This window comes from Erinaceus europaeus, chromosome 7, assembly GCF_950295315.1.
Source record: "Erinaceus europaeus chromosome 7, mEriEur2.1, whole genome shotgun sequence".
Lineage (NCBI taxonomy): Eukaryota > Metazoa > Chordata > Mammalia > Eulipotyphla > Erinaceidae > Erinaceus > Erinaceus europaeus.
In genome coordinates this window covers 24,524,964-24,551,421 of record NC_080168.1, presented here as the reverse complement: position 1 = coordinate 24,551,421, position 26,458 = coordinate 24,524,964, and the positions used below count along the sequence as shown (strand labels likewise).

The 26,458-nt window shown below is 42.3% G+C and overlaps 1 protein-coding gene across 2 annotated transcripts in view; it reads right to left on the bottom strand.

Annotated features, from left to right (window-relative positions):
• The window catches only part of ACADL (acyl-CoA dehydrogenase long chain), a 50,428-nt gene extending 42,192 nt beyond the window's left edge, over positions 1-8,236 (bottom strand). Inside the window, exons 1-2 of one of the 2 annotated variants that reach the window (XM_060194014.1) lie at positions 8,075-8,236; positions 2-157 (exon numbers count right to left, since the gene is read on the bottom strand). In XM_060194014.1, coding sequence (XP_060049997.1) covers positions 2-157; positions 8,075-8,151 — 233 coding nt within the window. In that variant the 5' untranslated portion in view covers positions 8,152-8,236. The remainder of the gene's footprint in view (position 1; positions 158-8,074) is intronic. The other variant, XM_060194013.1, reaches the window with a different exon arrangement.
• Between the last annotated feature and the right edge of the window lie 18,222 nt (positions 8,237-26,458).

Sequence of the window (26,458 nt, the reverse complement as noted above, 5' to 3'; positions counted from 1 at the left end):
CTCTGCGTGATGAGGAATCACTTCTTCTTGAAAAAACTTTCTTACACTTTCTCGGAAAATGTCATGCTCTGAAGAGAAAATTCTTCTAATCCCTATATCTGTTAACCGTTTGGCAGAAGGAGTTTCTAGGCGTTCCTCCCCTCCGGAATGAGAACATCTTAAAATGAATAAATAAGTGAGTTCATATACACATGAATGTCACCAAGCAGCATGGGTGATTAAGTCTCCTTAACAATGTGGACATTTTTTTTTTTTCAATTTTTGCCCCCAAGTAAATTTGAATCAGGAAGAATCTGAAATTGGACAAATCTATTCATACATGAATATCATTATATTTGGTAGGATCTACCTCCTCACCTAGGTCAGAGTAAAATATCTTTTATCATTTTTAACTCACTTTTCACTTCCAAATCTATAGCGTAGGCAGTATGTCCAGAACTGATCACATGTTTGAGTTGAAGTAAAATAGTGTTGTCACATGATCTGAATTAAATCAAGCAAAAATTCAACTACTACAATAGAACAACAGTGATGAATCTTCACATCATCTACAATATTTAAGATCATACAAACCTGAGCTGGTGAAATAGTTTCCTTGGATAGTGTGTTGCTTTGCCATGTGTGTGACCCAGGTCCCAAGTCCAGTGCCAAAAGTACTGCAGAAAGGGTGAAAGCTTTGGTGTCTTTCTATCTTTGTCTCTTTCTAATTGAAAAAGATGGCCCAGAATGGAGGAACCCCAACAAAAATGACATGGAAACCCACTCAAAATAATACACTAATATTTAAAAAAATATTTATTCATTAGCACAAATGGGAGAGAGAGAAACAGAGAAATATCAGAGTATCACTGGCACACATATTATGCTGGGAATCAAACTTGGGATCTCATGCTCCCAAGTTTAATGTTCTAGCACTACTGCTTTTATTTTATTTTTTTAAAAATATTTTTATCTATCTATTATTGGATATATAGAAAAAGAAATTGAAAGGGGAGGGGGGATAGTGAGGGAAAGAGACACTTGAAGCACCGCTTCACCACTCAAGAAGCTTTCCGCCTGCAGGTGGGGAACAGCAGCTTGAACTTGGGTCCTTATGCATTGTAATGCTAACACTACCTCCTCAGCCATCCAAATTAATATTTTATCCAGAATCACACAACTTCAAAGGCAGGCATATGAATTGAAAACTATATGGATGCTATTGTCACACGGCAATCTGAATATAAATCAAAATGCCTACAAATCTTTGTAAGAATGAGGAAAAAATTGGTAAGATCTTCAGACTGGACTTCCCCCCTCTCTGCCTTATATAGTAAGTTTAAAATGAATTTCTCTGAAATTCTTTCAGTGGCCTCCAGATCTCCCCTTTCCCTGCTATATTTCTGAAGATTCTGAAAACCTGCAAGCCATTTTGTACATTTTTGATCTCTCATCTAAATTTGTGTCATATATTTGAATAGTCAAAAGATTTTTCTCTGCACGAAATTCTTTTTTTTTTTTTTCCTCCAGGGTTATTGCTGGGATCGGTGCCTTCACCATGAATCTACCGCTCGCTCCTGGAGGCCATTCCCCCCCCCTTTTGTTGCCCTTGTTGTAGCCTCGTTGTGGTTATTATTATTGCCATCGTTGATGTCGTTCGTTGTTGGATAGGACAGAGAGAAATGGAGAGAGGAGGGGAAGACAGAGAGGGGGAGAGAAAGACACCTGCAGACCTGCTTCACCGGCTGTGAAGCGACTCCCCTGCAGGTGCGGAGCTAGGGGCTCGGACTGGGATCCTTGAGCCAGTCCTTGCGCTTTGTGCCACATGCGCTTAACCCACTGCGCCACCGCAGGGCCCCCTCTCTGCATGAAATTCTAAGCTTATCTCTTTTTTTAGTCCTCACATTCTTAACCCAGCCCCTTATCTCCATCTATCCCTCGCCTTTTCCTCCTCCTCTTTCTCTCTTTCTTCTTTCTCTTTTTTGGTCAAAAAGTACTATCATGTTTTCTGGTGACTAGGTTGCTTCAATCTGTTTCCTCTTTTGTAATCTTGAAATGCATTCTTTTTCTTTTCCTTTTTTCTTAATTGGGAGGTTAATGGTTTCCAGTATAGTTGTTGGCGCATGGGCACAATTTTTTTAAATTATTATTATTTTTTTTATCAGAGCACTTCTTCTTCTAGCGTTTGCCCTTCTTCCGTAGCCAGTCAACAGCGTCAGGTTGAGCCTGATGTAAAGTTTCGAGACCTCCTTTGAATCTGGAGAGGTGGCAGTCGTTGACTATGTGGGTCATAGTCTGTCTGGAGCCGCAGGGGCAGTTCGGGTCGTCTCTGGCTCCCCAGCGGTGGAACATAGCGGCGCACCGGCCATGGCCTGTTCGATAGCGATTGAGGAGGGCCCAATCATAACGTGCTAGGTCAAAGCCGGGTTGACATTTTCAGGGGTCTGTGATGAGGTGTTTGTTCTTTACCTCAGCTGACTTCCAACTCTGTTTCCAAGAGACTGGAACAGAGAAGTTCAGTGTAGGCGTAGGGGACCAGATTGGGTGACGAGATGTCAAGCGTTGGACAGGGTGGGCGAAGATATCCGCGTATATTGGCAGGTCCGGTCGAGCGTAGACGTGGGAAATGAACTTAGATGATGCCGCATCCCGACGAATATCTGGCGGGGTGATGTTGCTAAGAACTGGCAGCCATGGAACCGGGATGGTTCCAGAAATTATCCTCATGGAGGAATATAATTTGGAATAATTCACCAGAGCACTGTTCAGCTCTGGCTTATGGTGGTGCAGGGGGTGGATTGAACCTGGGACTTTGGATCCTCAAGCATGAGGGTCTGCATAATCATTATGCTATCTACCCTTCGGCCGGGCACAATTTCTTATCTCATCAAGATAGGTGTCTATAAAATATTCTCACTCCCAAATTAGGTCCATAATTGTGTTCCAGGACCTGACAGCCCTCCCTTTCCCTCGCCTCCTTTCTGTCCTTCTTCCCGAGTTCTTTGCTTTGATGTCCAAGTTTGACATTATGTTTCTTTTTCTTTCTTTTAATTTATTTATATTTATTTCCTTTTGTTGTCCTTGTTGTTTTATTGTTGTAGTTATTATTGTTGTTGTTATTGATGTCATTGTTGTTGGATAGGACAGAGAGAAATGGAGAGATGAGGAGAAGACAGAGAGGGGAGAGAAAGATAGACACCTGCAGACCTGCTTCACCGCTTGTAAAGCGACGCCCCTGCAGGTGGGGAGCCAGGGGCTTGAAGCGGGATCCTTATTCGATCCTTGCTTCGTGCCATGTGCGCTTAACCCGCTGTGTTACCACAAGACTCCCTATGTTTCTTTCTTTCCTTTTTTTTTCTTGCGTTCCAGGGTTACAGTTGGCGTACGGTGCCTGCACTATGAATCCACTGCTCCTGGTGGCCATTTTTTTTCCCATTTTATTGGATAGGACAGAAAGAAAATGGGAGAGGAAGATAGAGAGGAGAAAGATAAGACACCTGCAGACCTGCTTCACTGCTCATGAAGTGACCCCCTGCAGGTGGGGAATTGGGGGTTCAGACTGGGATCCTTATGCAGGTCCTTGCTCTTCAGACTGTGTGCACTTAACCTGGTGCACCACCACAGGGGCACCCATTATGTTTCTGCTTTCTGTTCTTGTTTCTTAAGTTCTGCCAATGAATGAGATCAGACTATATTCATCCTTCTCTTTCTGGTTTGTCTCATTTAACATGATACCTTCAAGTTCCATCCAAGATGAGGTGAAGAAAATAATTTCATTAAAAAAAATCTATTTATTTATTGGATAGATACAGAAAAATAGAGAGGGAGGGGGGAGATAAAGAGGGACAGAGACAGAGACAGACACCTGCAGCACCATTTCATTGCTTGTGAAACATTCCCCCTGCAAGTAGGGAACAGGGTTTGAACCCAGGTCCTTGTGCACTATAATATGTGCGCTTAACCAGGTATGCCATCATCTGGCCCCCAGTGACCTCATTCTTAATAGCTGAGTAGTTTTCCACATCTGATCTCATCTGAAATGCATTCTTTTGTCTTCTATCTTTTACTAATGATGTGGAGTGAACTGTATCTCTCAAAAATCAAACAAATCAAATGCTGAAGTTCTAATTTCCAATGTGACTTGTATTTGTAGATAGGGCTGTGATGCAGTAACTGTAGTTAATATAGGTCATAAAGGTAGATTCCTAACCCTAGAGGACTGGTGGCTTTATAAGAAAAGAGGGGTGGAGGGTAGATAGCATAATGGTTATGCAAAGAGACTCTCATGCCTGAGGCTCCAAAGTCCCAGGTTCAATCCTCTGCACCACCATAAACCAGAGCTGAGCAGTGCTCTGGTTAAAAAAGAGAGAGAGAGAAATAATCTCTCAATCTATCTCCCCACCCCCACCCCCACAAGGAATAAGGAAAGACAATTTGAAGTCCATAGGGATAGGCCAGCAAATGATAATCTACTAGCTGACAATTCTCACCAAGAACGGAATCAGGCAGCACCATGTCCTTGGACTATGCAACATGTGGAATTATAAGAAGTCAATTTCTATATTGCTTAAACCACCCAGTATGAGTCAGCATGACGGCTCACCCAGATAAGGTGCCTGCTTTACCATGTGTATGACCCAGGCTCTAGCCAGGGCCCATCATGCTGAAGGAAGCTTTGGTGCTATGCTGTCTCTTGTATACACCCTTTGCCTCTCCCTCTCTCTTTCTATATGAAAAAGTTGGTTGGGGGAGTGGGCAGAGCTATAGTGCAGCTGGTTAAGTGCACATGGTACAAAGTGCAAGGACTGGTAAGGATCTCAGTTCCAGCCCCAGCTCCCTACCTGCAGGGGGTCGCTTCACAGGTGGTGTCTTTCGCTTCAGGTGTCTTTCTTTCCCCCTTCTGCCTTCCCCTCTCTCAATTTCTCTCAGTCCTATCCAACAACACCGACAGCAATAACAACAACAAAAACCAAACAAGGTCAACAAAAGGGGGCAAAAGTTGGCTCTGGATGGGGAAGCTGTGGTAATGCCCTCCCTTCCCCCACTGCCATCCCACAAGCAAACAAACAAATCAGTCAGCCTGTGGTCACCTGAGTTGACTGATCCACATATGTACGTTATTACATTTTGCTTTAAGCTTATTTTTCACATGTAACTTTTGAGTTTTATATGTGAATATAGTCTAGAATGCCTTCTGAGCAGAGAACTTTGTACACATTTAACATTATAGTTTTGTATATATGTTACAATGTATATTGTTACATATATTCATTACAATGCATATATTATATACATGCTACAATGCTCAAGGACCAGGGTTCAAGCCTCTGGTCCTCAAGTACAGGGAGAATGCTTCACAAGTAGTGAAGCAGTACTGCAGGTCCCTCTCCCCTGCTCTCTTATCTCTATGTTCCTCTTTGCTCTCAATTTCAATATCTTTTTCTAGTAAATAAATATAATTAAAAATGAAAAAAGGAAAAGTAGCATATATAGTATTGTGGCAGTTTCAGTTGTCCAGCACAAGGAACCCTTACTAACCCTTATTATATATTAAGAAATGATAGTGTGGTCCAGGAAGTGGTGCAGTGGTAAAGCTTTGGACTCTCAAGCATGAGGTCTTGAGTTCGATCCCCAGCAGCACAAATGCCAGAGCGATGCCTGGTTCTTTCTCTCTCCTCCTATCTTTTGCATAAATAAATAAAATCTTTTTTAAAAAGGCGGGGGTAGATAGTGTAATGGTTATGCAAAGAGGCTCTCATGCCTGAGGCTCCAAAGTTCCAGGTTCAATCCCCGCACCACCATAGGCCAGAGCTGAGCAGTGCTCTGGTGTTTCTCTCTGTGTCTCTCTCTCTGCATCTCTCTCAAAAATAAAAATAAACGCTAAAAAAAAAGAAAGAAAAAAAGAAAAGAAAAAATAAATATGGAGCAAAATATTTTGCATTATTAACTTAGAGATAATGCTTATCAAGGGAATATAAAATAAGAAGTGGGGGCTGGGGTATAGCATTCTGGGTTAAGCACACATAGTACTAAGCACAAGGACCCATGAAGGACTTGGCTTCAAGCCCTGGTTCCCCAAATGCAGGGCAGGGTTGCTTCACACTTATGAAGCAAGTCTGCAGGTGTCTTTCTTTCTCGCTATCTCCCCCTTCCTCTCTCAATTTCTCTCTGTCTTATCCAATTTAAAAAAAATCTTGCCTTTATTACATATAGAAGACAATGGATTGTCATCTTTATTGCTGTAATGCGTTAAGTATTATATGCTAGTAGAATAGTAGAATCTAGTTTGTTTCAGGTGGAAAGTATTCTTTTGAGTTTCCATTTTTATTGTGTTTGGACTAAATGAACAATAAACTACTGATGTCTGCAGCAAGTAAATAAATAAATAAATGGCTGCCAGGAGCAGTGGATTCAGTGCTGGCACCAACGAAACCACAGTGATAATCCTAGAGGTAACAAACAAACAACAATAAAAAAAACTCTAATATTTGAGACTAAGAATAATCCTCATCTAAATCTTGCTACAGGAAATGTCTATTATTTTCAGCCACTTTGAAATATCAAATATCGTGTTGTTAACCTTATAAACCATGGTCAACATGTACATTACGCCCCTATAGCATATTTATAACTGTAAGTTTCTGTGCTTTGACACACTTAATCCTCTTCAACTGCCTTCTTCTTCCCATCAGTAACCTTTTCTCTGAATCTGTAAGTTGTTTGCTTTTAGATCTCATATATAAGTAAGATCATACAGTAATTGTCTTAATCTGATTATTTCATACATTGTCAGGTTACTTTTTTTTTTTTCCTCCACGGTTATCACTGCCTACACTACAAATCTACTGCTGCTGGAGACCATTTCCCCCCTATTTTTGTTGTCATTGTTGCCCTTGTTATTGTTATGTTGTCATTGCTGTTGTTGAATAGGACGGAAAGAAATAGAGAGAGGAGAGGAAGACCAAGAGAGGGGAAGATAGACACTTGCAGACCTGCTTCACTGCCCGTGAAGCGACCCCCGCCACACACACCCTGCAGGTGGGGAGCCAGGGGCTCGAACCCGGATCCTTGCTTAAACCGCTGCACTACTGGCCCCCTGCACCCCCCATTACTTTTAAATGAACCTAATATCTGTTAAACGCCTGCAGTGTAGATGTCTACTGATACTCAGTTCACATTAGCAAGGGTTAGGGAAAGGGATTCTCTAATTTTATGATCATAAAGGAGTCGTGATACAAAAGAAACAAGTGGAGACTCATTGTCTTATGAAGCTTTACTTTTAGAGAAGTAAAGTGAATCTCAAAGCCACGTCACCTCCTGGCTCAAATTTTCAGAATGAGCAATTATTTTGCCTTCCTGCTCCCACAGTACTGTAATTAACTACTTTATACGTCCAGTCACCCTTATTTTAAAAAAGTGAATCCTTTATACTTCCAGTTAATTTAGCCAATGGAAAGATTTTATATGTCAGCAGGTAATCTGAGCGAAGCTTTTAATCGTAGAGACACAACTTTAACAACCACTGAACGCTCTACGTTATTCCTTCTGCATTAAATATGTCAGATAAAGAATTTTTCAATCTCCAGTCTGATCTGCCCACTTCCGGATCTTTTCCCTTCGAGGCCTAAACCAGTCTGTCCCATTACCAGCAATGCTGTTTGCTTTCTCCAGACCTTCCAGACTTGGAAGATCCTGTTTCCAAGTTCTTTGCCAGGTGGCAAGTCTGACCCCTGGCGGTTGCCTTCTGAGACGTTCTAACTGGACCAAAGGTCATAGCTGGAACTGTTATCTGCCCGAGGAGAAGCGACCATGAAAGTCCCTTCCAAATCCAGTGCTCTGACGCCCGCGGCTGATCGCAGACCCCGGAACCACAGCCCCGCGGTGGGAGACACACGGCCTACAGCCGCGCAACTCAGGACTAGGGCCACCTAGGACTAGGGCCACCCAGGACTAGGGCCACCCAGGACTAGGCCACCCAGGACTAGGGCCACCCAGGACTAGGCCACCCAGGACTAGGGCGCCCAGAAGCGAGGCCCAGGCGCTTCTCTTCCCTCCTGCGCCGTGGCCCTGCCTGAGCTTTGAGCGTTATACTCACCTGGTGGCCAGGAGAGGTCGCTGAGCAGCCCGGGCACCCCACAGGCGCAGGGACCCGCGCAGGAGGCGTGTGGCCATGTCTGGACAGAGGGAGCGACCTGGGCGATTGATTCAAGAGCGACTCCAGACCGGCAGGGTGGGCGTGGTCCGGGGCCGCGAGCCCTGGGGGACGTCCTATTGCGCAGTCACCACCCCCCCCCCCTAAAAAAAAAAAAAAAGCGCCCTTGGCACCCTTCCAAAGTCAAAGTCAGAAAGCCTGCCCGAGAGTCATCAACTATTGCTGCACACTCCTCTCCAGGCTTATTAGTCTAAGTCTTTTTCTTAAATTAAAAAAATTAATTACTTTTTATTGATTTAATAATGATGACAAGACCATAAGATAAGAGGGGTACAATTCCACAAAATTTCCACCACAAGAGTTCCATATACCATCTCTTCTCTTGGGAGTTTTCCGGTTCTTTATCCCTTTGGGAATATATACTCAAGATCATTATGGGGTGTAGAAGGAGGAGGTCTGGCTTCTGTAATTGTTTCTCTGTTGGACATGGGAGTTGGCAGGTCAATCCATACCCCTAGCCTGCTTCTATCTTTCCCTAGTAGGGCAGGGCTCTGGGGAGGTGTGGTTGCACCACACACTGGTGAGGTCGTCTGCCCAGGGAAGTTGGTGTTACTGTACCATCTGCCACTTGGTGGCTGAAAAAAAAAATTAAGATATAAAGCAGAACAAATTGTTTAATAATCAGGAATTTAAAGGTTAGACTATAGCAGATGCGATTTGGGGATCTCTATTTTGGAAAGGTTAGTATATCTATTTTAGGTATATCCCAAGTCTAACAATTCTTAAAGTAAAATCTTCATCTTTTTTTTTAAATGTAAGTTGTTTATAGTTTTTCAAAGACTCCTGGTAAACCTTGGGGCCTCACGGCTAACTCACAAATGTTTGTAGTGAAACTGATTATAGGTGAACAACTATGCAAACATTATTTTTAATGCCATAAGTCATGATCATCTCCTCTTTTTTTCTTACAAAAATGTTTACTTCCAGAAAGATGGTTAAATATATAGTATGCAAATAACAGCACTAGTTCAAACCTAATATTTTAATTTACATCTTGATATTTGTTCCCTTTCATCAAATGTTTTATAACCTACACCTTAACTTACTGGATTAAAAAAATGTATTTATTACTAGAGACAGATAAATTGAGAGGGGTGGGGAGATAGAGCAGAGTGAGAGACAGACACCTGTAGCCCTGCTTCACCAGTTGTGAAGCTTTCTCCTTACAGGTGGGGACCAGGGCCTTGAAGCTGAGTCCTTGTACACACACTGTAATGTGTGCACTTAACCAAGTGCGCCACAACCTGCCCCCCCTTTTTTTGCTTTTTTAAATTTAATGAATTTCAATGAATTATTGAAATGACTTTTTAATTTAATGTTTTAATATTTATTTATTTTCCCTTTTGTTGCCCCCCTTTTTTTTTAATTGTTGTAGTTATTATTGTTGTTACTGATGTCGTCCTAGTTGGATAGGACAGAGAGAAATGGAGGAGAGGAAGACAGAGAGGGTGAAAGACACCTGCAGACGTGCTTCACCACTTGTAAGGCGACCCCCACTCTAGGTGTGGAGAGGGAGACTCCAAAAGGGTCTCACGCAGGTCTTTGGGCTTGGCGCCACGTGCCCTTAACACGCTGAGCTACCGCCCTGCCCCCAGCTGGAGAGGCTTTCTAAGGAAGTAAAGTAGAATGCGGGATCGGTCTGATAGTAGAAGATAGCTAGCTATCCAAGACCTGAAATGGTGCAAGTAACAAATACACTAGTGGAGAGGGAGGGGGTGGGTGGTGGCTTGCTGTGATGCAGTTCTTCTTCTTCTAGCGTTTGCCCTTCTTCCGTAGCCAGTCAACAGCGTCAGGTTGAGCCTGATGTAAAGTTTTGAGACCTCCTTTGAATCTGGAGAGGTGGCAGTCGTTGACTATGTGGGTCATAGTCTGTCTGTGGCCGCAGGGGCAGTTCGGGTTGTCTCTGGCTCCCCAGCGATGGAACATAGCGGCGCACCGGCCATGGCCTGTTCGATAGCGATTGAGGAGGGCCCAATCATAACGTGCTAGGTCAAAGCCGGGTTGACGCTTGCAGGGGTCTGTGATGAGGTGTTTGTTCTTTACCTCAGCTGACTGCCAACTCTGTTTCCAAGAGTCTGGAACAGAGAAGTTCAGTGTAGGCGTAGGGGACCAGATTGGGTGACGAGACGTCAAGCGTTGGACAGGGTGGGCAAAGATATCCGCGTATATTGGCAGGTCCGGTTGAGCGTAGACGTGGGAAATGAACTTAGATGATGCCGCATCCCGACGAATATCTGGCGGGGCGATGTTGCTAAGAACCGGCAGCCATGGAACCGGGGTGGAACGGATGGTTCCAGAAATTATCCTCATGGAGGAATATAATTTGGAATCGACCAAGTGGACATGGGGGCTACGGAACCATACTGGGGCACAGTATTCTGCAGTGGAATAGCATAATGCCAGAGATGATGATCATAGTGTGGAAGCGCTCGCGCCCCATGAGGAGCTGGCCAGTCTTGCAATGATGTTATTCCTCGCGCCCACCTTTGCTGCAGTTTTTATGAGATGTTCGTGAAATGACAGGGTGCGATCGAGAGTAACGCCAAGATAGACTGGCTGGGCTTCATGCCGGATTCTCGTATCGCCAAGCTGCACATTAAGCTCACGCGAGGCCTAGGCATGGTGTAGATGGAAAACAGATGGTACCATTTTTGCAGTGCTAGGGATTAGTCGCCATTTTTTACAGTAATCAGATATCAGAGACATGTCTTTCGTGAGTGTTTCCTCGAGGATGTCGAACTTTGATGCCTGAGTTGCACAGCAGATGTCATCGGCGTAGATGAACTTCCTTGAAGAAGTTTCTGGGAGGTCATTGATGTAAATATTAAATAGCGTAGGAGCCAGAACAGAGCCCTGGGGGAGGCCACTTGAGACAAGTCTCCATCTGCTAGACTTGTCACCCAGATGCACCTGGAATCTTCTGTTTTGGAGAAGAAACGATATAGTGTTGGCCACCTATGGAGGCAGGCATCTTGAGAACTTGACTAGGAGACCACAGTGCCAAACTGTGTCATAGACTGCTGTGAGATCAACAAAGACAGCACCCGTCTTTAAATTCTTCTGGAATCCATTTTCAATGTAAGTTGAGAGGGCCAGGGCTTGTTCGCAGGTAGATCTTCCTGGGCAGAAACCAGCCTGGGCGGGTGATAGGAATTTCTCTGTAAGATGAAAAATACGTGACAGAAGCAGCCTCTCAAGGAGTTTGTAACACACGGAGAGGAGAGAAATTGGTCTATAGCTGGTGGCCAGTGTTGGGTCTTTCTTTGGTTTCAAAACCGCTATAATCTTCGCACGACGCCAAACTTTGGGCATAGACTCAGATTCCAAGATGTGGGACAGGAATGAAGCGAGCCACTTCTTTGCTGCGGGACCCAGGTTAAGAATGAGTTCTGGGGTGATGTTATCATAGCCAGCAGCTGTGATGCAGTATAACCGCCAACCTTGGAAGTCCCACACAGTACTCAGCTGAGGTCAGCCTTGGCTGGAGGGCATGTAGTGATCTGCCCAACCGCACAATGGATCCCGTGGGTGGATCCCCTCTGTGCAAGTGCACAAAGCATTGTGGGTGGACTGAACAGACTTAAAAGCACAGCCAGCCTGAAGTCGGTCTCTTTGGCTGCTGCCTCTACTCCTGCTCAGATGCATCTCAGTTGAGGCTGTTGGAAGTTACTTCTGGAAACTGAACTTGTGTGGCTCAGCTAGCTGGTAAACTTTTAAGACTCTACAGTCATGAGTAACCTATACCTCAGCAGATAATTGTTTATCTCATGGGACCGAACTTTTGATAAATACACATACAATTTATGGAGCTAGAGTATTCTTAACCCCTGATAATAATTGCTTATTTTACAGTACCTAAAATAATGTCCCATACTTTTTTTTTTCCTCCAGGGTTATTGCTGGGCTCGGTGCCTGCACCATGAATCTACCGCTCCTGGAGGCCATTTTTTCCCCTTTTTGTTGCCCTAGTTGTTGCAGCCTCGTTGCGGTTATTATTGCCATTGTTGACGTTGCTTTGTTGTTGGATAGGACAGAGAGATATGGAGAGAGGAGGGGAAGACAGAGAGAGAGGGGAGAGAAAGACAGACACCTGCAGACCTGCTTCACCGCCCATGAAGCGACTCCCCTGCAGGTGGGGAGCCGGGGGATCCAACCGGGATCCTTAAGCCAGTCCCTGCGCTTTGCGCCACGTGCGCTTAACCCACTGCGCCACCGCCCGACTCCCTGTCCCATACTTTTGTACTGCCCTACTAAACAAATAAAAATCTTGATTCCTTTAAACCTACTCTCAGCAGTCCCTCAGCCGTCCTACTCCCTGTAGTTATTATTGATGTCGTTGTTGAATAGGACAGAGAGAAATGGAGAGAGGAGGGGAAGATAGAGAGGGGGAGAGAAAGACAGACACCTGAAGACCTGCTTCATCCCCTGCGAAGTGACCCCCCCCACACCCCCCACCCCCACAGGTGGGGAGCCGGGGCTCTAACAGAGATCCTTACCTGGTCCTTGAGCTTTGCACCACCTACGCTTAACCTGCTGTGCTACTGCCTGACCCCCCACATACTATTATTATTATTTTTAACCAGAGCACTGTTCAGCTCTGGCTTATAAGTGGTGAGGGGGATTCAACCTGGGACTTTGGAGCCTCATGCATGAGAGTCTGTTTTTTTTTTTTTTTTGTAAATAATTTATTTCTTTATTGGGGAATTAATGTTTTACATTCAACAGTAAATACAATAGTTTGTACATGCATAACATTCCCCAGATTCCCATTTAACAATACAACCCCCACTATGTCATTCATCATCTTTCATGGACCTGTATTCTCCCCAACCACCCACCCACCCACCCCAGAGTCTTTTACTTTGGTATAATACTCCAATTCCGTTTCAGGTTCGACTTGTGTTTTCTTTTCTAATCTTGTTTTTCAACTTCGGCCTGAGAGTGAGATCATCCCATATTCATCTTTCTGTTTCTGACTTATTTCACTCAACATGATTTTTTCAAGGTTCATCCAAGATCGGCTGAAAATGGTGAAGTCACCATTTTTTACAGCTGAGTAGTATTCCATTGTGTATATATACCACAACTTGCTCAGCCACTCATCTGTTGTTGGACACCTGGGTTGATTCCAGGTTTTGGCTATTACAAATTGTGCTGCCAAGAACATATGTGTACACAAATCTTTTTGGATGGATGTGTTGGGTTCCTTAGGATATGTCCCCAGGAGGGGAATTGCAGGGTCATAGGGTAGGTCCATTTCTAGCCTCCTGAGAGTTCTCCAGACTGTTCTCCACAGAGGTTGGACCAATTGACATTCCCACCAGCAGTGCAGGAGGGTTCCTTTGACCCCACACCCTCTCCAGCATTTGCTGCTGTTACCTTTTCTGATGTATGACATTCTCACAAGAGTGAAGTGATATCTTATTGTTGTCTTGATTTGCATTTCTCTGACAATCAGAGACTTGGAGCATTTTTTCATGTGTTTCTCGGCCTTTTGGATCTCTTCTGTGGTGAATATTCTGTCCAAGTCCTCCCCCCATTTTTGGATGGGGTTATTTGTTGTCTTGTTTTTGAGTCTGGCAAGCTCTTTATATATGTTGGTTATTAAACTCTTATCTGATGTATGGCATGTAAAGATCTTCTCCCATTCTGTGAGGGGCCTCTTGGTTTGGGTAGTGGTTTCTTTTGCTGTGAAGAAGCTTTTTAATTTGATGTAGTCCCATAGGTTTATACTTGCCTTAGTCTTCCTTGTAATTGGATTCGTTTCATTGAAAATGTCTTTAAAATTTATGCGGAAAAAAGTTCTGCCAATATTTTCTTCTAAGTATGTGATAGTTTGTGGTCTAACATCCAAGTCCTTGATCCACTTGGAATTTACTTTTGTATTTGGTGAAATACAGTGATTCAGTTTCATTCTTCTGCATGTTTCAACCCATTGTTTCCAACACCATTTGTTGAAGAGACTCTGCTTTCCCCATGTAATATAGTCTGGGCCCCTTTGTCAAAGATTAGATGTCCATAGGTGTGGGGCCTCATTTCTGGGCTCTCAATTCTATTTCACTGGTCAGTGTGTCTGTTCATGTTCCAGTATCAAGCAGTTTTGATGACAATGGCCCTATAATACAGTTTGAGATCTGGGAGTGTGATGAGAGTCTGTTTGTATAACCATTATGCTATCTACCCTCCACCCCACATATTAATTTCTTAAGGCAGTGTCCCCAAGTGATTCCTAGTATGGCAATAAGAGTGGAAACCATCATTCAAAAGGAAGAGGAGAGGGTGATGGCCAAGTCCAGCTTTAGGCAAATGCTGTCACACCCTATTTGTTATTATTAGACAAAAAGTTAGATTTGTTCTTATTCAAAGTGTTGGCCATGGTACTAATATTTTAGACCAATATTTAGATTGATATTTTAGATCTGAAAAATAAGCAGGTCTGCAGGTGTCTATCCCCCTCTCTGTCTTCCCCTCCTCTCTCCATTTCTCTCTGTCCTACCCAACAATGACGACAACAATAATAACTACAACAAGAAAACAACTAGGGCAACAAAAGGAAATAAATAAATACTTAAAAATTCATTTTATTAGTTTTTTATTTTTTAGATTTTTTTTTTATAAAAAGGAAACATTGACTAAACCATACGTTAAGAGGGGTACAACTTCACACAATTCCCACCACCAGAACTCTGTATTCCATCCCCTCCCCTGATAACTTTATTCTTTATTCCTATTCTTTATCTTTCTGGGAGGATGGAATCAGGGTCATTGTGGGATGCACAAGGTGGAAGGTCTGGCTTCTGTAATTGCTTCCCTGCTGAACATGGGTGTTGACAGGTTGAGCCATACTCCCAGTCTGTCTCTCTCTTTCCCTAGTGGGGAAGGGCTCTGGGGAAGCTGAGCTCCAGGACACATTAGTGGGGTTGTCTGTCCAGAGAAGTCTGGTCAGCATCATGGTAGTATCTGGAACCTGGTGACTGAAAAGAGAGTTAACATACAAAGCCAAACAAATTGTTGATCAATCATGGACCTAAAGGCTGGAATAGTGCAGAGGAAGTATTAGGGGGGCCCCTCCCTTTTGTAGATAGCTAGTAGACATATTTTAGTTATATTCCAAAGGGCCTGTGGCTATACTAGTTTCCCCCCCCCCCCCAGCCTGAAATCTGATATGCAAGTGGATCCTAATTATTGTCTGGGGAGGTGTTGTCATGGCTGGAAGAAGGACCAGAAAGCTGGGTCAGGGTAGAAAGTAGCTCCCAAATATGGGAAAGGTGTATAAATATTGTTGACTGTGAACTCCATCGATTTCATGTGATCTGGGGCCCATATTCAGCTTAGGAGCCTGTGTGACCTCTGTATCCCTCAGATCTAAGATCACATTCTGTGGTCATAAGTAGGAACGTTCCAAGCTGCCCCAATATCAGGACTCATCTTCCTCTGGTGTAGCATAGAGTATGTTTTCCAGCCTCCCTTCAGAGGATGGAACATTCTTTACCATTGTTGATCCAAGTTGAGGGCAAGGTCCTATGGGGGCCCACAAATGGGGTCTATTGTGTTGTTCCTGATAGGAATGACCGTAACAATGGAGAGAAAGATTTATTCAAGGTCTAGGCTCATCATGTCTGTTTGGGAATCTCAGGACTCCCTAAATAGGGCCCCAGCTGATGGTGTAGCCTGATAATGACTAAAGAGTCATCGTTCAAGCATGCCAGTCTCTTGCCCTTATTCAGCTTTTGCAGTCCTTGCTTTGATGAGGTTAGCTTTGTAGTGAGTGAGACAACTGTAAAAAGAAGTAGGTGAGGAGGGTATCAAAGTCTAAGTAGACACTATTTCATTATGAACTTCATACTGACTCACTACAGACTATTATGTATTTTTGCTTTCAGGTATGTATTTTGCCCTAATTTATGGATACATGTGAACATATGCTCTATCTTACGGGACCTGGTCTATATCTAGGTTTTGAGACTTTGTTAGGTAGTGAACCTCCTGGAATGGAATTAGAGAATACTATGAAAGCAAAGGTCTCATCTGAGTAATGAGGGTGAAGGGTTGACATTCGATGCCTGAAGTCCCTGGACACAGTCTGAAGTGAGGCATGCTGAGGTGGTACTCCTTGCTTTGATTAGGTTGGGATCGGTGGATGCAATATCATTTGGTATGAATTGAGAGAAACATGCAGGAAAGTGAGCCCCTCCCTAGAGGTTCCAGGACTGGGGGAAATATGGGCTCTATAGAGGAAGTGGGAGGTTCCTGCTATCTTAGAGTTTAAGAAGACAATAGGTAGTTTTTGCTATAATCACATTATTGGGCAATTGGGTTAACTTTGACATATCCCTTTGTTAGGATTTGCTGTATCATTCACAACACCACCATAATTTATGTTCTTTGACATTATTTGTATATAGCTGTGCCACTGGTTGCGTCTGTTCTCCCTGGTCTAGGCTTTTAAGAGAGTCAACATATCAAAGACTCAGCCTATGTATTAAAAAGACTCAACCTGTGATTAAAAGGTTTGAGACATTCAATTTTCCCCTCTCATATTAATTAAATAGTGATTTATATGACTACAAATTGATAGGATTATACATAAACACCATTCCTACCACCAAAAGTCTGTGTCCCATCCCATCCCATCCCCCTTCCCCTTCCCACTCCCCATCCCATGAAGCTGAGCGTCCACCCTCACCCTCACCCTCACCCTCACCCTCACCCTCACCCTCACCCTCACCCTCACCCTCACCCTCAACACAGGGTTTTTACTTTGGTGCCCTACTCCAATGAAATAAATTTATGTAGATAACAAGATGACTGTAAGTGCTGAGGCAAAACTATGAGGGAGTTATTTGCACCTTGTGAGTCTTTTTTTTTTTTTTTTAAAGATTTTACTTATTTATTAATGAGAAAGATAGAAGCAGAGAGAAAGAACCAGACATCACTCTGGCACATGTGCTGCCGGGGATTGAACTCAGGACCTCATGCTTGAGAGTCCAAAGCTTTATCACTACACTACCTCCCAGACCATGACACACCTCTTAAGTCTTTATGGTACTTCTCAAATCAAATTTATGCGGTGTGTGTGAGAGAGACTATGTTTCTTATTTCTGAATAAGGCCAAGGGTATCCATGTAGATAACAGGCAAAATTTCTTTACTTTAGAGAAAAAAATTACTGCCTAAGTACTTAGAAAAATATAATAATTTAAGAGACCTCCAACATTATTTTTGTTTATTTGAGAGGACATAGAAAAATTGAGGCAGGAGATAGAAAGGAAAAAGAGACTCTTGCAGTACTGTTTTACCATTCATGATACTGCTTTATTTCTCATGGCCCCTTGACCCCCGCAGGGGGTGATGATCGGAAGCTGCAGTTTGATTAAGATTATTGTTGTGGGAGAAGTTGAAAGTGCAATTGGATTAGATGTTACATCTGCTTGCCACCTCCCCATGATTGATTTCACCTTGGACATATTTTTTCTTTTCCAAATAATTAGTTTTAACATCATTTATAAAATAAGATAGACATTATCTTTGTCTTTAATGATATATTTTGTTGCTTTTTATACAACCCCCAAAATTGTAAACAAGTTTTTTTTTTTTTTTTTTTTTTTTTTTTTTTTTTTTACAAAAATAAGAATGCTAGCCAGTTGGCTTTGTGTGCTTGCAAACTTCTTTTAAATCCCATGTTTTACAGTTGTTGATTGCCTCCTTTGACACATAGTTATTTTGCATTTTTTGCTCTTTTTTTTTTCCTCAACAGACTTGTGTTCTCTTCCTTCTCCTCCTCCTTTTTTTAAAATTAGTTTTTAAAAAGATTTTGTTTTTTTATTTATGAGAAAAATAGGAGAGAGAAAGAACCAAACATCACTCTGGTACATGTGCTGCCGGGGATTGAACTCAGGACCTCATGCTTGAGAGTCCAAAGCTTTATTACTGTGCCACCTCCCAGACCACCTCCTCCTTCTTCTAACCTCAGTACCACTTTGTTGAAGAAATGTTGATTTATAGTACTGTTGTTGTCACAGAGGAACATTTCCACATTTCCTCAAGCTAAAAATCAGTACATTTCATGCTCCATCAAGTCCTCATTCCATTCAATTATCTGAACTTAGATTACCCAATATCCCTTAACAGTGCTCCCGTCTTTTTTCCCAATCCACATATCTGCTGCAACAGAATATATTCCATTGAGGATTCACTTTGTGTTCTTCTTTGCTTTCCTTTTCTTAGATCCTGTCTGTGAGTGAGATCATCTGATATTTGTTCTTATCCTTTTGGACTATTAATACAACTAACTCATTCAAATTTCATCTCTGTTGTAGCAAAAGAAAACATTTAATCATTTTTTACTTCTGGATAGTATTCCATCACACACACACACACACACACACACACACACACACACACACACACACCCACAACTATAACAACTACTTATGTGTAATGTCAGTCCAACCCCATGGAAAATAGTCTGCAGATTTCTCAAAATATTAAAAACAGACCTACCATTTGATCTGGAAATTTTTCTCTTAGGTATCTATCCAAAGAACACAAAAACATTTATCCAAAAAATCTATACATAGCCTTGCTTGTATAAGTTTTTTGTAATAAAAACAATCCATGCTCAGGAGTTGGGCGGTAGTGCAGAGGGTTAAGCACAGCTGGTGACAAGTGCAAGGACCAGTGTAAGGATCCCGGTTCCAGCCCCTTGGCTCCCCACCTGTAGGGGAGTCACTTCACAAGCGGTGAAGCAGGTCTGCAGGTGTCTATCTTTCTCTCCCCCTCTCTGCCTTTCCCTCCTCTCTCCATTTCTTTCTGTCTTATCCAACAATGACGACATCAATAACAACAACAATAGTAACTACAATAATAAAACAACAAGGGCAACAAAAAGGGAATAAATAAAAACAAACAATCCATGCTCAATAATAGATTAATGGTTAAAAAACTGTGGCATATATACCCAATGGAATAGTATGCAGCTACAAGAGAAGATGGCATATTCTACTAAAAAAACTAATAAAATTAACTTTTTCAAAATTGAATATGTCCTCTTATTGAACTATAAGTTCAATATTTAGCTAAAACTGATATATAACTACATTAAAATAATTCAAATTTTGTAGAAACGTTGTCAATAAGTATAGGAAAGCATTACATTCTTTGCTAATGTTCTACAATTGCCAACATGTGGTTTTAAAGGTGCCAAGTGGTGGTACACCTGGTTAAATGCACACACTCTACAGTGCAAAAGGGCCCAGGTTCAAAACCCCTAGTCCCCACCTGCAGGGAGAAAGCTTCATGACATAAGTGGTGAAGCAGGGCTGCAGGTATCTATCTCTCTGTTTCTCCCTCCTCTCCACTCACTTTCTCTCTGTTTATATTCAGTAATAAATAAATAAAAAAGATTATTGGGGTGATGATACTGAGGCTATAAAATAAGATTAATTATCTTTTGTATAATTAGTTGAGTAGATAAAGTGATTGAGGGAAGTGAAGTAGGAGGTGGGAGAAGTGGGTGTCTAAGCCTAAGTAATAAATACTTGATTAGAACATTCATGGTGCTTTCTTTAGGCCTTTCCATTAGCTTTCTGAGCTAAATAGTTCTAAATCTAATCACGGGATTATGAGGCACTTTTATTTTGAGGTTATTTTGCCCCTCACTTATGGATATATGTAGACATGTACCCAGTCCTCCAGGCCCTAGCCTATATCTAGGATCTGTAACTTTACTAGAGAAAGCGATGTCTGAAGTGGAACTAGGTAGTCCTATGTATTAGAAAAGACCTCACCAGACTATTGGAGTTGGAAGGTTGACATCTCAGACTTGGCATCTCTGGATACAATCCAAAGCAAAAATGTAGTTGCGGCATAACATGACATGGTGGCACTGGCACTGACTGAGCTGAGGTCAGCAGAGGCAGAATAACAGGGTAAGGAACTGATTTCATCCTGACCTTACCAATGCCTCCTGGAACCACATCTATCCAGATCCCTACCTCACTAGAGAAAGATAGAAACAGGCTGAGGGTATAGATCAACCTACCAATGACCATGTTCTGTGGAAAAGCAATTATACCAGTCAGAACTCTTACCTCCTGCTCCCAAAAAGATTTTTGACCCATACTTCCAGAGGGATTAAAACAATAGTGAAATTTTCTAATGGTGGGGATGAGACAGGACTCTGGTGGTGGGAACTGTATGGAATTACATCCCTATTACAATTATACTCCTTACAATCTTGCAAATGAGTATTAAATCTCTAATAATAAAAAAAACCAAAACATTTACAAAAAAAAATTATTCAACTTCATTGTTAGATTTACTTCAGGAATATTAAAAAAAAATCTTTAGTTCAATTGTAAATGAGATTGCTTCCTTTAATTCCCTTTCCTCTTGTCTCATTCATCATGTGTAGGCATAAGTGCCACAGTTTTGTAAGTCTTGATTTAATCCTGCTGTTTTGCTAATTTTATTGATGATTTCAGTAGGTTTTTTTTGGGTATAGTTTTTGGGGTTCTCTAGGTATAATACCATATAATCTTCAAATAATAGTTAACTTTCTTTTCAATATGGATTCTTCTTTTTTTTTCCTTATCCCGGCTCGAACCGGGATCCTTACGCCTGTCCCTGCGCATTGCGCCACGTGCGCTTAACCCACTGCGCCACTGCCCGACCCCCTCAATATGGATTCTTTTGATATCCTCTTGCATGAGTGCACTGGCGAAGACGTTGAGGGTTTTGTTGAATAGTAGTGGACATCCTTGTCTAGTTTCCATTGAGTATGAGGTTTGCTGTGGATTTGTCATATATGGCTGTTGGTCATTACACCAGGTCCCCTGCATTGCTTGATGCTGTGGTCTGTTTACATAATCATTGTTTTGCCTGTGGCCCGCCCTGCCTGCAGGGTATTGGTTTAATCCCACTGGTTAGAACCTTCACAACAGCTGCTATGGAAGCTTTCTACCTTCGTGTTCTTTTCTTTTCTCTACCCCCTCTCCTAGCCATTTCCTTTTCCGATTTTCCACCTCTGGTTTCTAAGACATATGGTATATGGCCTGTATTATGTTGAAGAATTTTCCACTTCCTGCTACTCTGACAGGTTCTTGGTTATAATGACTTCGTTCAAAATAATCACACAGAGTGAACAGTGCTCTCTAAAGTTCTGCTGCCATGAAAGAATGGGGTGCTGTGCTGAGGTTCTAAGTACTAGTTCTGTGTGCTCATCCCCGAGATTTATGTTCAGAGACTTCTCATGCATCATGCTGGTAAGAGAATTTACACCACAAAAATGGGAAAATGCTACAAATCAGTGATTGGAGGTTCTCAACAACCCCAGCAACCTAGCTACTGTTTTTTTTAAAGATAATAGCAAAATCAGTTTAGATAAAAAGAGTTTCATTTGGGGTCCAGGTGGTGGCACACCTGGTTGAGCGCACATGTTACAATTTGCAAGACCTGGGCTCAAGCCCCTGGTCCCCACCTGCAAGGGGAAAGCTTTGCAAGTGGTGAAGCAGTGCTGCAGGAGTCTCTCTGGCTCTCTCTCTACCCTCCTCTCGATTTCTGGCTGTCTCTATCCAATAAATAAAGATAACTTGTTTTCTCTGGGCTGGCTTCACGGGCGGGAGACACAGATGACCAGAAACTCCTGGCTGAGCTGAGAACGCAGTTTAATCTTTTTTCACCAGCGGGCAAGCAGTCCAACAACCTAGTCACAACACAATGGGCTCCTCCATCTCTCTCCTCCCACCGCAGCAACCAAGGAAGTATGTAGGATAGGGGGCGGGGAGAAGCAAGAAGCGTGAAATGGCAAAGACTAAACCAAAATCTCCTGTAGGCAGGGGGAGTAAGACCAAATCAATGTAAAAGAATGACCATATAAATAGACCACAACGTCAAGCAATGTAACAGAAGGGATCCCAGAAGCAGAGCTAGAAGGATACCAACAGATAACAATAAAAAAAAAAAGAGTTCCAAAAATGCAATAGCATTTAAAAAATAAAATAAAACAAAGAATTTTGTTCATACAGATTCTAAAACTGAGTAGTGATTTGAACTGAAAGTCCTGATCTGGTGTAAGAAACGGCTGAGAATGCCAGACTTTAAACTTTCTTCATCTTTGGAGGGAACAGAGCATGTGTATTTTTCAAAGATTCCACACCAGGAAGGGATAGAGGGGTTGTTCTAATTCTGAGAAACTTTAGGATTCATTAGCTATGATGATGAATGCGGTGTTAGCAAAGGTTATGTGGCAGCTGAAAAGTAGAGCCAAGAACTATGTCAAAGTTAAAAGACTTTGTAAACAGAGAAGCCAGGGGAGGTGAGATAAGGACAGGGCTCAGATGAAAACTTAAGATGGGAAACATCTATGACTTCGTAAATAAGATTTCTGAAGGCCCATTTATACACAGGCTCATTGGAACAGGACAGCTACTACAAGGCATAGGCTTAGAAGGAACAGGATAAATTATCTGCACCTCCACTTACATGTAAATGCAGAAAGACAGTATCTACCTCATGGCATTGCTGATATTTACATTTTTTGCCTCCTTGGTTATCACTGGGGCTCTGGGCCTGTATTACCAGTCCACTACTCCTGGAAGCCATTTTTCCCCTTTTGCTGTTGTTGGATAAGACAAAGAAATGAAGAGAGGAGGGGAAGATAGAGAGGAGGAGAGAAAGACAGTCATCGGCAGTCATCTGCAGTTCACTGCTTGTGAAGTGACTGGGAGAAACATGGGTTTTGTAAGGAGTGGGGAAATTTCTTTCTGTCTAAGGATTTAAGAAAGCAATAGATAGTTACTACTGTAACCAAATTATTTGACAATTGGGTTAGGATTTTCTGTATCATACAAGACTTCACTATAATTTATGCCATTTACATGTAGTCATATCTTATAAAGTATCACCACCAGTTGCTTCTGTTTTCCCTGGTCTAAGCTTATAGGTGATTTAGTGTTTCAAAGAACAAGTCATTATTAGAGATACATTAACAATTTGAGCCCACTGTTAAAATTCAATCAGATTACCCATTTGAAGTCTGAGGTGCTTAGATTGAAGGCATGTATACTCAGAGCTATGGTCTATGCATCAAAAGGTTTGAGATAAGGAGTCAGGCAGGTTAAATGCACATGGCACAAGTGCAAGGACTGGGGTAAGGATCCCGGTTCGAGCCCTGGCTCCCCACCTGCAGGGGGGATCGCTTTACAAGCGGTGGTGAAGCAGGTCTTCAGGTGTCTTTTTCTCCCCCTGTCTGTCTTCCCCTCCTCTCTGGATTTCTCTCTGTACTCTCCAACAACATCAGTGGCAAAAATAACAATAATAACAACAACAACAATGATAAACAACAAGGGCAACAAAAGTTTGAGATATTCAATCTATTTCCTCCCTCTCATATTAATGAATTAATTAGTGATTTGTGAGACTATGAATTAATAGGAGTGTACGTAAGCACCATTCCCACCACCAAAGGTCTGTGTCCGCCTCCCCCCCACCCCCAGTGAAGCTGAACATCTACCCTCACCCTCAACCAGAGTTTTTACTTTGGTGCCCTACTCCTAACTCAGTCAAATCTTGCTTTGAATTTCCCTTTCTGTTCTTCTTTCTCCACTTCTGTTTATGAGTGGGATCATCCCATACTCGTCTTTGTCTTTCTGACTTATCTCACTTAACATAATTCCTTCTAGTTCCATCCAAGATGGGTCAGAGAAGGTGAGTTCATTGTTCTTAATAGCTGTATTATTCCATTGTGTATATATACCACAGCTTTCTCAGCCATTCATCTGTTGGTGGGCGCCTGGGTTGCTTCCAGGTTTTAGCTATTATGAATTATGCTGCTTTGAACATAGGTGTACACATATCTTTTTGGTTGGATGTTATGTAGTCCTTAGGATATATCCCTAGGAGAGGAATTACTGGGTTATATGAAAGGTCCATGTCCAGCCTTGTGAGAGTTCTCCAGTCTGCTCTCCACAGAGGTTGGACCAATTTACATCCCCACAGGCAGTTCTGGAGGGTTCATTTGTCCCCACAGCATCTCCAGCATTTGTTGCTGCTGTCTTGTTTGATGTATGCCATTGTCACAGGTGTGAGGTGGTATCTCAGTGTTGTTTTTATTTGCATTTCTCTGACATTCAGTGGCCTGGAGCAATTTTTCATGTGTTTGTTAGCCTTTTGGGTCTCTTCTGTAGTGAATATTCTGTTCATATCTTCTGCCTATTTTGGATGGGATCATTTGCTTTTTTGTTGCTAAGTTTGCTGAGCTCTTTGTATATTTTGGTGATTAGTCTCTCTCTTTTTTTTTGCATCCAGGGTTATTGCTGGGTCTCGATGCCTGCACTACGAATCCACGGCTCCTGGAGGATTCATTTTTCTCCTTTTGTTGCTCTTGTTGTCTATCGTTGTTGTGGTTATTATTATTGTTATTGTTGTCATTGTTGGATAGGACAGAGAGAAATGGAAAGAGGAGGGGAAGACAGAGGGGGAGAGAAAGATAGACACCTGCAGAACTGCTTCACCGCTTGTGAAGTGACCCCCCCCTGCAGGTGGGGAACCAGGGGCTTGAACTGGGATCCTTACGCTGCGCTATGCACCCCGTGTACTTAAGCTGCTGTGCTACCTCCCGCCCCCGTGATTAGTCTCTTGTCTGATGTATGGCATATGAAGATCTTCTCCCATTCTGTGAGGGCTCTCTTTGTATGTGTGATGGTTTGTTTGGCTGTGTAGAAGCTTTTCAATTTGATGTAGTTCCTAGGGGCTGGTCGGTGGTGCACCTGATTGAATGCACATATTACAATTTGATGTAGTCCCATCGACTTATTTTTGTTTTATTCTTCCTTACAGTTGGGTTTGTATCATCAAAGATGTCCTTGAGGTTTAGGTGGGAAAGTGTTCCACCAATGTTTTCCTCTAAGTATTTGATAGTTTATGGTCTAACATCCAGGTCCTTGATCCATTTGAAGTGTTGTTCTTAACTGGAGAGAAAATGTTTAGTGGTAGGGACTACTCATACTTGGATGCCTACTAGTCAATGTCATTATTTACATGGTCCTGTCAGGGCCTGGTGCAAGTAACAGTTTTCCTAATCTCTGTGACTAGGTATCTATTTATAAATATATGCAAAAAGAGTGATTAGGAACTGTGATTTATTGTTCTTTGAAGAACATGTTGAGAAAATGTTAATGAAATGTCATTTATTTGTTTTTATGAGCAAATGGTTAAGGAGAGACAAGAGCACCAATGAAAAGGTGATTGAATTGGGGGACAGGAAAAGTGAGCAGCAGAGAGGTAGAGAGAAAGGCAGAGGTAGGGGAGGCAGAGAGAATTCCCAGTAAAGGAATACTATAAACTGAGTGAGCAGTTTATTCCCAATCTCAGACTTTTTAACTGTGTCGTAAGGATCCCAGGATACTGCAGAGGACTGCTGTGTAGCTAAGTGAAATGTTGGTAAGCTACATGGCTTATACTAAGTAGTACTGCCCTTGAAACATGTATTCTTTTCAACTTCTTACATTTTGAGTAGCTAAGGCCTTATATCTCTTCAAACAAAGTTTTCGAAAGTAGTCATCTGGCTTATAGGACTAAGAATTGGAAACTGAGTGGTCCGGGAGGTGGTGCAGTGGATAAAGCATCTGACTGTCAAGCATGAGGTCCTGAGTTCAATCCCCGACAGCACATGTACCAGAGTGATGTCTGGTTCTTTCTCTCCCCTCCTATGTTTCTCATTAGTAAATAAAGTATTAAAAAAAAAAAGAAAGGAATTGGAAACTGAGTGGATGCAGAGGATGTGGTTGCTCTGGAAAAACTGGTGATAAAACAGGCTACTCTTGAGTGAAAATCCAAACTGAGGTCTTCTCAGTTCCAGGGGCTTTAGAGTTCTTAAACTGAAGAAGTAAAACGAAAAAAGAGCATGAAGGACTTTGGCACCAGTGAATAAGGTGAAGAGCTAAATTTGCATAAAATAGTCTCCCTGGATTTTGCAGTTGTGATGCAAATGGTAAGTCCTAGCATCCCTGGGGGGAATCTCAGCACCAGTGCTCTTGGGGAAAAAATGGCCCCAACACTGTAGAAGAGTCACTGTGTCCTTGTTGACTACAAAACGTTGTTCCTGATGACTCTAGCTCACTGCTGGAGGTCAGCCAGGTCAAGTGCAGTCTACTGAGGATAAATATTCCTCCAGCTACTAGGACTAGTTGAGAGAGAAAAAAAAGAAAAAGAAAAAAAGGCAAGAAATCCCAGGAATTTTTTTTGGTTATCCAGAGGATGGTAGTGA